Source organism: Amphibalanus amphitrite, unplaced genomic scaffold (assembly GCF_019059575.1).
Source record: "Amphibalanus amphitrite isolate SeventyFive unplaced genomic scaffold, NRLGWU_Aamphi_draft 000091F_arrow, whole genome shotgun sequence".
NCBI classification, from domain to species: Eukaryota; Metazoa; Arthropoda; class Thecostraca; order Balanomorpha; family Balanidae; genus Amphibalanus; species Amphibalanus amphitrite.
Genome location: NW_024881587.1, coordinates 427,947 through 438,909, shown reverse-complemented (window position 1 = coordinate 438,909; position 10,963 = coordinate 427,947). Strand labels below are relative to the sequence as shown.

The 10,963-nt window shown below is 51.0% G+C and overlaps 1 protein-coding gene across 3 annotated transcripts; it reads left to right on the top strand.

Annotated features, from left to right (window-relative positions):
* Nucleotides 1-378: 378 nt before the first annotated feature.
* LOC122380091 (O-phosphoseryl-tRNA(Sec) selenium transferase-like) lies at nt 379-10,705 on the top strand. Of its 3 annotated transcripts, none has more exons than XM_043362910.1 (11): nt 379-436; nt 4,560-4,700; nt 5,177-5,306; nt 5,918-6,061; nt 6,605-6,763; nt 7,103-7,229; nt 7,459-7,596; nt 7,840-7,961; nt 8,304-8,489; nt 8,833-8,970; nt 9,363-10,705. In XM_043362910.1, exons 2-11 carry the CDS (start codon nt 4,587-4,589, stop codon nt 9,698-9,700), a joined length of 1,596 nt encoding a protein of 531 aa, XP_043218845.1. In that variant the 5' UTR covers nt 379-436; nt 4,560-4,586; the 3' UTR covers nt 9,701-10,705. The 3 variants fall into 3 exon arrangements, with proteins under 3 accessions (XP_043218845.1, XP_043218847.1, XP_043218846.1); XM_043362912.1 differs by having other exon boundaries at nt 412-478; nt 4,562-4,700; XM_043362911.1 differs by lacking the exon at nt 379-436 and adding an exon at nt 441-496 and having other exon boundaries at nt 4,562-4,700.
* Nucleotides 10,706-10,963: the final 258 nt, after the last annotated feature.

Below are 10,963 nucleotides of genomic sequence, written 5' to 3'. Positions count from 1 at the left end.
ATATAAAACCTTGATATCAAGGATATCGAATTCGTAAAGGAATTATGCTTAATGTGTTTTCTATTGCGTCATGCTTCCCTCCTAATAAAAGACAAGTAAGAAAAAATATTGCATTAAACGAGATATATTTTGATGAAAAATGACGAACAGTTATTACAAAATATGGGGATTGCTAATTCTTTTATAATAGGCAAATATTTTTCATAAACGCTCTTCCAAGTTGCTTCCAAGCGTGATAAACTACTGACGTCATCAAAATGATGGTCCAGTTGATCCTATTTTGTCTTGATTTTTCAATGTCCTAGATGCGCAACATATGAAGCGAAAGGATGCTAATAAGGACTTTTGTTTGTTAGAATCCAATGAAATTACAACCTTATGAACGATATGCTTCACGCGTGATTTGAGTCTCGCCTGGCCCTCTTGCATTTGAGTTACATACTTTGCGAGAGTGGAGGAGGTTGAGGTGTGGACTGTGGTGTGTGATAGAAAAAGGGTATAAGGAATATTTGCTAGAACAGCGATTTGTTATGATTATTATTTTTTGAATGACAAGCTTTGCAGTTGATGATTCCACAAAATTGATATCAGTGGGTCCAGAAAGAGTTAAGACTCCGGTATTAGTAGAACAGACGTCACCGGTCACACGAAGGTTTTCCGGTAAATGTCAAGTTTACGTCCTAAGCACATTTCAATGATAATTTATTTGCATTCTATCATCATTGATAATATATCAATATGTGCTTAGGACGTAAACTTGACATATACCGGTTTTCCAACCAAAGAGAGGCGCCATGCCCGGTGGTGCTTCTTTCTAGGAAAACCTAAACAAACCTAACCTAACCTGACCTAACCTAAACTACAACCTACAACCTAAAAACCTACAACCTACAACCTACAAACCTACAGCGCCTCTCAGTCTCCTCGGTTGGAAAACCTTTGTGTGACGTCTTCTCTACTAATGCCAAGACTCCTTGATGATATCACATAGTGCCTTTCCAAGGAGCATGAGTGAATAATTATTTTAACCCACACCCTGATGGGGTCTGCCGAGCAGCAGTCTGAGCGCGCCCTGATCTTGATGGGAAGCCATTTTGGCCCCCTCTAAGATCTAGAGAACCATGCAACATAGCGACAAGCAGTAAACGTTGGTGGATAGCCCCAACACAAACAGGGCACTACCTTGTCACCCAATTTCATTGACCTTGGTCTAACCAATGACGTCACAGGTCAGTTCAAATGTCAAATTTTTGCCGTTTACAGGCATTTTAAAAAATGTGGGTCAAATCCCTCTTTTGCACCCTGGTCTCAAAATTGAATAAAAACCACACAAACCATGCACCTAGAAAATTGTTCATACAATTATTTAATGTTAAAAAATCAGGTACAATACAAGCAGAAATAAACAAACCTAATCTAACCTGACCTAACCTTACCTACTAACCTACAACCTACACCTACAAACTACCAACCTACACCTGCAACCTACCAACCTACAACCTACCAACCTACAACCTACCAACCTACAACCTACCAACCTACACCTACCAAGTACCAACCTACACTTACCAAGTACCAACCTACATAGTACCCTACAACCTAAACTACAACCTAAATCTACTTATACACCACATAACCTTAACCGACTCAACGAGTGGTTGGGTCGGGTGTAACTTATCTTGTTTTGTGTAAAATGTATCATAAGTATCTAGGGGAGAGCGGGGCCAGTTGAACCACTTTTTATATATTGACATGCACAGCGAGATCTAGTTGTCATATCGAAAAATGCACAAGACCATGAAAAAATATGCTCTTTTGGCTTTATTTTAAGATATTTAAAATTATGTTTCAAACATATTTTGCTGCCAAACGCATGCTTATAAAACAGCTCTACGCCCGTTTCAAATGACCCCGATGCGAGGGTCAATTGAACCAGCCCATGGGGTCAATTGCACCTATCCTTAACAATGGGATGTTTTCCTCTTTAAGGTCACTTTCTTAAGGAGATATTTTGTCCGGTTTAATTTTCCAAATGCTACATTCAATAGGTCGTTGGAAAGCTAAAAGTGCAAAGTTCCTCATAATAGGTGACATAAAGTACATAGACTATGGTAAAATGGGCGGATGAGGAAAATGAGAAATATCTCAGGCTATAGTGTGCTTTCAAGCAAAAGGCTGGAGAAAAAGGGGTCAAAAATTGAGCTCTATTAAACTACTATTTCAGTTTAAAAGCTCATTTCAAAGGTGGACTATTTCCTTTAATGTTTACAGACCCTGAACAATAACCATTGCAAAGGTCACCGGGGTCCATTGAAACGGCCTGTGGCCCTGTTTCAACTGACCCTCAGAGAAGCGTTTCAATTGACCCCATCCGCTCCCGCCATCTCGCACGCGCCGTAAAGAACATGTCAAACGAGCTGGAGGGATGGCATCATGCTGAATGAAGGGCCAAATAAGGTGTTATTCCGGAGCCAGGAGTTCTTCTTTCAGCAAACAAAGGTATATGAGATATCACAAAATATTCATAAAAACGATTTCTCCCAAACGCCCCTAAAAAACACAAAAACAAGTGTCAAATCAAAATTACCGTCCGTTTGCCGCCCAAACGCCGTTGACAAAGGAAGTGGTCGAGCGCGGATGCGCAGTGGTGTCGGCAACGCCATATGTTGCATACTGTTGAAAATAAAGCCATGTTTCATCTGACCCCGTGTTTCAACTGGCCCCGCTCTCCCCTATGTGTTACCTATCTCACTTTTCTACCTTAGAAAGATGTAGGTATTCTTTCTTTTCATGATTTTGTTTTTTGAATTTCTTTAGTTTTAAAAGAGTGCAAAGGAATTAAATGACTGAATTGTGTTGTAAAATTGGGTAAAAATGCATATTATTGAAAAATTTATTTTTGGAATTGTCTGTAAAACACATATTTTTCTATTTGAGGTCACTAATACCAGGTCAGGTCACAGAGGTCAGGTTACTGAGGGTCACAATACGAAAGTGTCATGTGATATATGTTTTATGGTCCATTTCAAGGGCGCACACAAGGGGGGCACCTGCCCCCCCCCCCATTCGAGTTGGGGGCCCCTAATCCCTAGACCGTTGAAGACCTTGTAAAAATGAGCTGAAATAATGATTGAAAAGACCATGAGGGCCCAGCTCGCTCCCCAACAGGCCCATATGAGTCCATGATATGCCCAGTAGTGCAGTCAGGGCGATTGTGGTGAAATTTCAATGGCCCTCAAAAGGCCTCAAAGGGCCCTCGGATGGCGTCACAGGGTCCTCAGATGGTCTCGAAGGGCCCTCAATTAGCATCAAATGACCCTCATCTGGTGTCAAAGGGCCCTCAGCTAATGTCAAATGGACCTCGGAAGGCCTTAAAGGGCGTCAAAGGCCCTGAGCTGGCATCATAGGGCCCCCAGCTGATGTCAGAGGGTCCTGAGCTCGCGTAACACGGTCCTGCGAAGGCCTTCAAGCCTCAAGGTTCCTTAGCTGGCGTCAAAGTGCCCCAAGCTAGTGTTGGAGGGCCCTCAGCTGGCGTCAAACAGACTTCAGAAGGCCTTAAAGAGTGTCAAAGGGCCCTGAGCTAGTGTCAGAGGGCCCCCCAGCTGATGTCAGAGGGCCCTGAGCTGGCGTCAAACTTAACGGGCCCTTAGCTGGTGTCAGAGGTGAGAGGGCCCTCAGTTGGCGTCTAATGGCCATCAGAAGGCCCCAAACGGTCCTTAGCTGATGTCAAGAGACCCTCAGAAAGCCTCAAAGGCCCCTTGACTGCTCAAAGGACCCTTAGGAAGCCTCAAAGGGAGCTCAAGAGACGTTAAACGACCCTCAAAAATCAAAAGGCTTGAAAGGGCCCTCAGCTGGGGGCAAAGGGCTCGCAACTGACATCAATAACAGCCTTGTCAAAAATGGACCTGAGAGATCTTGCCGGCCCCTGGTTATCTGAGGGACTCCGGACTCCTGCAGTTACCTGAGTGGCCCCTGTTTACTGAGAGGTCCCTGATTGCCTGCAGGGTCCCTGATCACTTGGATTCAGTGGCATAGCCAGGGAGCGAGGGGTTACGTGCCCGTTCTCGGGTTTAGGGTTGGGTTCCTTCGAACCCGTGCGGCGCCAATTGGTGGCAGAGGGTCTGCCACCAATTAGCCTGCCACCCTCTGGTCGCACTTCAACTCGGAAGGACACCACAGGGCTTGTGCGAGCACGTTATGCGCTCCTAAGTAGCCACATTTATCTCAATAAAGGGCCCGATGCCGATTTCTGAGAGACTTTGCCGGCCTCTGAGGGCCCTAGTAACGGCCAATGAGGGATCAGCTGCAATGGCTCCACACCCGTCTATGAAAGCCCCACGGCCCACACCAGTGTTTCTAAAAGCCCCCACAACGGCACCTGCGAGGCCCCTCACGCCACCTCCAAGGGATCCACACCAGCGCATCTTCAGGGCCTACATCGGCGACTCGTGAGAGTCCCCACACCGGCGCCTCTGAGGGCCACGTACCAGTGCTTACCTGTATTGGCAACACTGCTGTTTAAAAGAACCGCAATAACCTGTAAGCTTATTTTGCTTTACAGTGATCATTAATTTGCCGATTGAAAAATGGATGCGGAAGCTTTAGATGCTGCAGCCAAACTTGTTCCTAGGGCATTTTTGACAACAGCAAATGATGCACAAGATAGCAGAGCGAAAGTGTTTCGCATACTTCTTGAACAGGTAATGCATCACATTTCCATTTTGTTGATCCCCTTGCAACGGCTGCTTACATTACAGCTAATTTCATCGACCGCTAGATTTGCATTGTATGTATAGTCGACTACAGAATGACGTTGCACTCCTCAGAAGCTATCAGTTGACCGGAGCGCTAAGTTGTGCCGTTTATCACGCAATTAAGCGTGTCGATTGTGAGCATTGGGACAAAGCTATAATTTGTGAACTCAGCCCGTGTGATGTGCCACAGCCTACCACTTCAGGCAAATAATTGCCTGTGAAAAGTGGAACATCATTCTGTAGTCGACTATACCTATGACTGAACATATTTCCCACGATGGCGGGGCTCTGGGCTGCGTTTTACTCCTAGACTGCAGTGTTTCCTCTCCGGGCCCGGGTATGGGTGGCCGTGGGTACTGTTCGGCCCCCCCCCCCCCCCCCAGCGGCCGATGGTTTACCGTGCCCGGTCGGCCCGCTCACAGCGGAAACTGCCTGCCGACGGCTGGTCGGAGCAGCTGATCGAGTCTTTCCTCGGCGAACTCTCGCTGATGGACTCGAACAACTTCCCCTCCAACTGCGGCGTCGGCGAGCGGGAGGCCCGACTCGCATCAGGTCAGTCGGCAGTTGTAGAGTAGACCAGGGCTGTGCAGTGGGTGCTGTGGCACGGGGTGGGAAAGGGAACACATGTGTTATTTATGTTTAAGATCCCGGGATACAGGGTGATGTGGGACCGATCAGATTCTGACTGCAGTGTTTATTTGAGTTGGTGTTTCATTTGATGAGTCATTTCGATATGCAGTCATTGATCATGAGCTATACGCGCCTGGTTGATAGTCACTACGAGTTAATAACGTGTCCTGTACGCATTAAATCTCACTGACGGGGTTCTGCCGGGCTTTGTGGATGGCGCGGCTGCCAGACGATTCGTTTGTTGTGTTCGACTCGCCGTTTTCGCTGACGCACGTTCGAGTGTAGGGGTGCGGACCTTGGCCTGGTTACAGTGGTCGGCTGAGCCGAGCGTCCGTTTGCACTGATGAGTGCGCAGGTTTGAGCAGTAAACTCAAATGCGTGCGTGTTTACCGTTTGGACGATAACGGCATTGGTTTCGCGATGTAGGTACGCACTACGCTGGCAGTCGGTAGCCATGTCTGTAGCGGCCAGCGCTGTGTAATACGGCGTAATGTACACACGTGTATCCTTACTCGTGGAAAACTCGCCCCCAGGTCTGGTGTCGCGGCGCCACTTCCACCTGGGTCACGGCATCGGCCGGTCGGGCGACCTGACTGAGCCGCAGCCCAAGGCGGCCGGCTCGAGCGTCATCAATCGGCTCACCAACGACCTGGCGCTGGACGCTCTGCGGGCGGCAGGTGACCGGCGGGCGACCTCACTGGGGGCGACCGGCGACCGGGGGTTCCTACGGCGGCACATGTGCATTCGGGGGGGGGGGGGGGGACTGCGGCACACATTCGGGGCGATTGGGGTCCCTCCTTGGGAACACTTCCCGCCATATCGGGCGGAAAATGCTGACATGTGGTGTGAGGTGTCTCGCTGTGTTTCACATTGCACTCTGGCTAATGACGGGATTGCTCTTGTCGCACACACAGGCTGGCAGCTGCCGGAAGGAAAAGTGCGAGGCGATTCTAGCGGTACACGGGGTGTGGTAGGCAGCACAGGGTAGGAAAGGCTGCAATTTACAATGCTACCTACATCGTTAACGGAAGGTGTGTGCCGGTGCGGCAATTACTGTTAGTCCGATGGTGGCCGGTCCCAATGCTGGAAGCAGCATGCTATGCTGCAGCCGTTCTCGGCTGTCCTGTGTTACCGTTGTTTGTAATACCGCACTGAGGTGGAGTGCTGCGAGCCCTGCCGGCCGGCGGTGACCTGACGCCTCTGCCCGCTCTGGTCCCCAGGCCTGCGCACGGCGCGCGCCTGTTTCGTGGTGCCGATGGCCACCGGTATGACGGTGACGCTGTGCCTGTTGACGCTGCGCCACAGTCGGCCACGCGCCCGGTACGTCATCTGGCCGCGCATCGACCAGAAGAGCTGCTTCAAAGCCATCGTCACGGCAGGTGGGACCGGCGCGGGGCAGATGGGAGGGTGGGGCGGCCGCGAGGCTGGCTGGAAAGGTGGGTCGGCTGCAGGGCAGCTGATACTGGGGGTCAGCTGGTCGGGCCCAAGTGAGGAGGAGCGGTTGTGAAGATCGGAGAGGGAGATCTAGGTGGGGAGCACGGGGCACCAATGTCTGTTTTCTTTGTCAATACTAGAAGCAATGTGGATGCTCTTCTGATTTTATTGTCGTCATTCGATTGCTTTTTATGTTATTTGTCTAATATAATTTTATCTTTATGTCCAGCGTCTGATGTCTTAACAAAGTACATTCCCGTCATGTGACGCTCTGGCTCGCGCAGGTTTTGAGCCGATCGTCATTGAGAACGAGCTGGACGGGGACGAGCTGCGGACGGGTATCGACGACGTACAGCGTGCCATCGTGGCCAAGGGCGCCGAGAACATTCTGTGTGTCCTCAGCACCACCAGGTGAGCCGGCTGCACCTGGGAACAACTCGAAAACGTACTCACAGGTGTTCTGTCCACTTCGATTTATTAGCGCCTGTCTGTGCTAAGATGATTCCGACCTGTCCAAAATGGAACGCTTAGTTCCTGGTAGCGTGACCCTCATATGACGTGATATTGGCTTTTGTTGTCGTGTTATTTGCTGTCTTTGTTTTACCGGTTAGCTGCTGACCCCTCATGCGGCACGTTGCAGCTGTTTCGCGCCGCGCGGCATCGACCGTCTGGAGGAGCTCGGGGCTCTGTGTCGAGACCACTCGATCCCGCACGTCATCAACAACGCCTACGGTGTGCAGAGCTCAAAGTGCATGCACGAGATACAGCAGGCGGCCAGGTCAGTGCCGCGGCACCGCGGGCTAAATGTGGCAGAGGCTCGCTGGCAGCCAATGCTTGGATAAACTCGGATAGTGGTCACTCAGGACCCTGCATTCATTGTCAACTATCTGTTTATACAATGAAGATACTGGCGTCTAATATTTTCCGTTTATATGAAGCTACAAAATATAACATGGTCGCAGTTATCGTATTGATCACATGCGCTTCCATCCCGGTGACATTAATCTGTCGCGACCCGCAGGACCGGCCGGGTGGACGTCGTTGTACAGAGCACCGACAAAAACTTCATGGTGCCCGTCGGCGGCGCCATCGTCGCCGGTTTCGACAAGGCCCTGGTCGACTCCATCAGCAAAAACTACCCAGGTACTGTCGTGGACAGTGGAGTTAAGTCGGCCATGTGAATGGATGGTTGAGTCGCGGCTGCCTATATCTGTTTTCTGTATTGTATTGCATGCAGTATTCTCAGTAGAAGTTTCCAATACTTTAAGCGTCGGACTCTGTGTTAGCTTCCGCCTGTGGTTTTTAGTCGTTTATTAGTTGATTTTAATTAACTGAAAGCCCGCCCCTCCGAGCCAGTTCCTTTCAAGCGGTGGGATGTGTGGGCCCGTCCCAGCCTACGGCTACTCTGGCGACCTCAGAGAAAACCAAACAGGCCTGAAGCGCCCTCTCCAGTGGGACTGACGTCTGCTCGTACCCTCCCGGCAGGTCGGGCGTCCGCTGCGCCCTCGGTGGACCTGCTGATCACCCTGCTGGCGCTGGGCGCCGAGGGCTGGAAGGCTCGCCTCCAGGAGCGGAAGCGGATGTACACCGAGCTGCAGCAGCGCATGATGCAGCTGGCAGAGCGGCACGGCGAGCGGCTGCTGCTCACCAGAAACAACCCCATCTCCATCGGTGAGAAAACAACCCAATCTCCATCGCTGAGAGAATAGCCCAATCTCCATCGGTGAGAAACAATCCAATCTCCATCGATGAGAGAACAACCCAATCTCCATCGATGAGAGAATAACCCAAATCCGAGCGGAGATTGGGAGCCTATGTTCAATCGGCGCCCGTCGTCGGGAAGGGGGCTATTTTATAGACACGCCCGGAGCAGCCAAAATGATTGGTCCGGGGATGAAATAACGGATTGCTCCGTTTTTGTGTAACTTTTTACCGGTTTCCTGTGTATGCTGTTTCCTCCTGACTGACTCGTCTGTCTGACTGACTCGGCTGCCCCTCCGGCGGTGCCCGGCAGGTATGACTCTGACCGGGCGCGGCGGTGACCGGACCGAGCTCACCCAGATCGGCTCAATGCTCTACACGCGCTGCGTGTCCGGCACTCGGGTCATCGCCCCCGGCGACACCAAGGTCATCGCCGGCCACCAGTTCGAAGGTGAGGCGGCTGTGAGGCGGTGGGGGAGGACGCATCTGGAGGGAGGACGGTCTGATCTGTTCAAGATGCTACTTTCGCTAAAGCAATGCTAAGCAGTGCGCTATCGATTACTGAACGAGTGGCGTTTGCTATGCGTAATCAGCATGTAATACATATTCCTTACACGAATTCGTGATATCTTCATCAACAGTTATATTACCACATTTTTTATTCATAGATTCTATATGAAAGCTTCATATTTTGAGTTATGTCATATCGCCAATAGGTCGTTTGTATTGTTCTGTTGTCATCTATGGTCCATATGTATTTCCATTTTGTCGCGACCGGTGGTGTCTGAACTGCGTGGTCGATCCTCGGCGGTGCCGGTGACCGCTCCCCGTGTCGGCCGGCAGGGTGGGGCGCGCACCACAGTCACTACCCTCACGCCTACCTGACGGCCGCCGCCGCCATCGGCATCACCGAGACGGACGTGGAGCGCTTCATCGGCCAGCTGGACAAGGTGCTGGCGCGCTGGCGGCGCGACCGGCCGCCGCCGGCGGCGCCCTCACCGGCGCCCGCGGCAACTAACGGTCAGTCGGCCGGGGGCGCCTCGTCCTCGGACGGGGCGCCGCCGCGCGAGAAAAAGGTGGTGATCGTGGTGGGTCCCAGCGGTCGCGAGACGAACGGCGCCGCGTCGCCGCAGCCGCCCGAGAAGAACAGCAAAAAGAGCGTGGCAGTCACTCTGCTGTAGGCGGGGGGGGGGGGGCGTGTCAGGTGCTGGTGGGTCCAGCACCGGGGTGGCCTGGGCTCGGAGGACGGGGACGGGGAATATGATATAGTTTGCTTTGGAGATTTCGCTTCGTGTCATCGGTAGTCTAGTCCCGCGTATTTATTTACGACATTCAAGAGAAGAGGTCTGGCGTGGTGTGGTGTGTGCAGAGTGGTTGTGAGCGGTAACGTACTGTGAATGTTTAGTCAGTCCAAATGTGATCTGCCATCTGCCTCAGATGATACCCATAAGTGATTGCTGAGCCTTACAATCGATGGTCGAGACCGCCTTCGATCATTGATCGTGATTTTGAAAACTAGTGATACAATCATGACCAGTCTGATTATTGTCATTTCACCAAAGATCGCCGGAACTGAGTTCCGCTGGTAGCGGCAGTGATTACCAGTGATCAGGGTTGTGGCTGCAGTGCTGGGAGTCGGGACCCCAGTGCCGGTGACTGGCTCTCTAGCTCCGCTAGCAGGGGTGATGATGCGGGTGCGGTCGGTATCCGAGCGGCGACCCGACCTCTTCCAGGGGAGATGCATTTCCAGGGCCATTGGAACGGATAGGGGACTTTCTCCCGCTTCTTTGAAAGGTGCGGTAAATGAGTTTTTGTGCCTACATACTATGATTCCTCAAAGGATATTCGATGTAGCTATCGGGATGATCTTCACATCGGGACAATGCTCTCAGTGCTGTACATAGATAATAACTTGTGGAATAATTCACATTTCCCGCAAAAATAGCCCTAAGCTGTTCACCGTCATTGTTGGTTAGTGTTACCTTGTCTCGCGATAACTGCCAAATCACTATTAATTATATGCTACCAAGTACCAGACTTGTTTGAAAAACCCATTTTCACGTGATGCAACCGTACCATCTTGACCATAAGCTTGTGTTTTGTGTCGTATCGTATATGTGTGCGTACTTTAGTCACATATTGTAGCGTCATTTGTGCCGCTTGTCATAATATACACATCTTCTAGCCATGCTCTGTTCAGCGTCATCGAAAGCCGATTGCTGTCAATTATGCCGCGTCTTAAATACTGGCGCAGTGGCGCTAATCGCAATGCATTTCGGATGCAATGCCTATCGCGGATTGTATTGGTAGCGAGACTTCACAGCAGCACTAGAACACAGTCGGACGGACGTCGGAAGGACGCACACGATGCGATCCAGTGCCCTGGGCCCAGCACCGTTCAGTTAGGCACGGGCCTGACTGGGTGCGGCTCTGTCCAAATACAC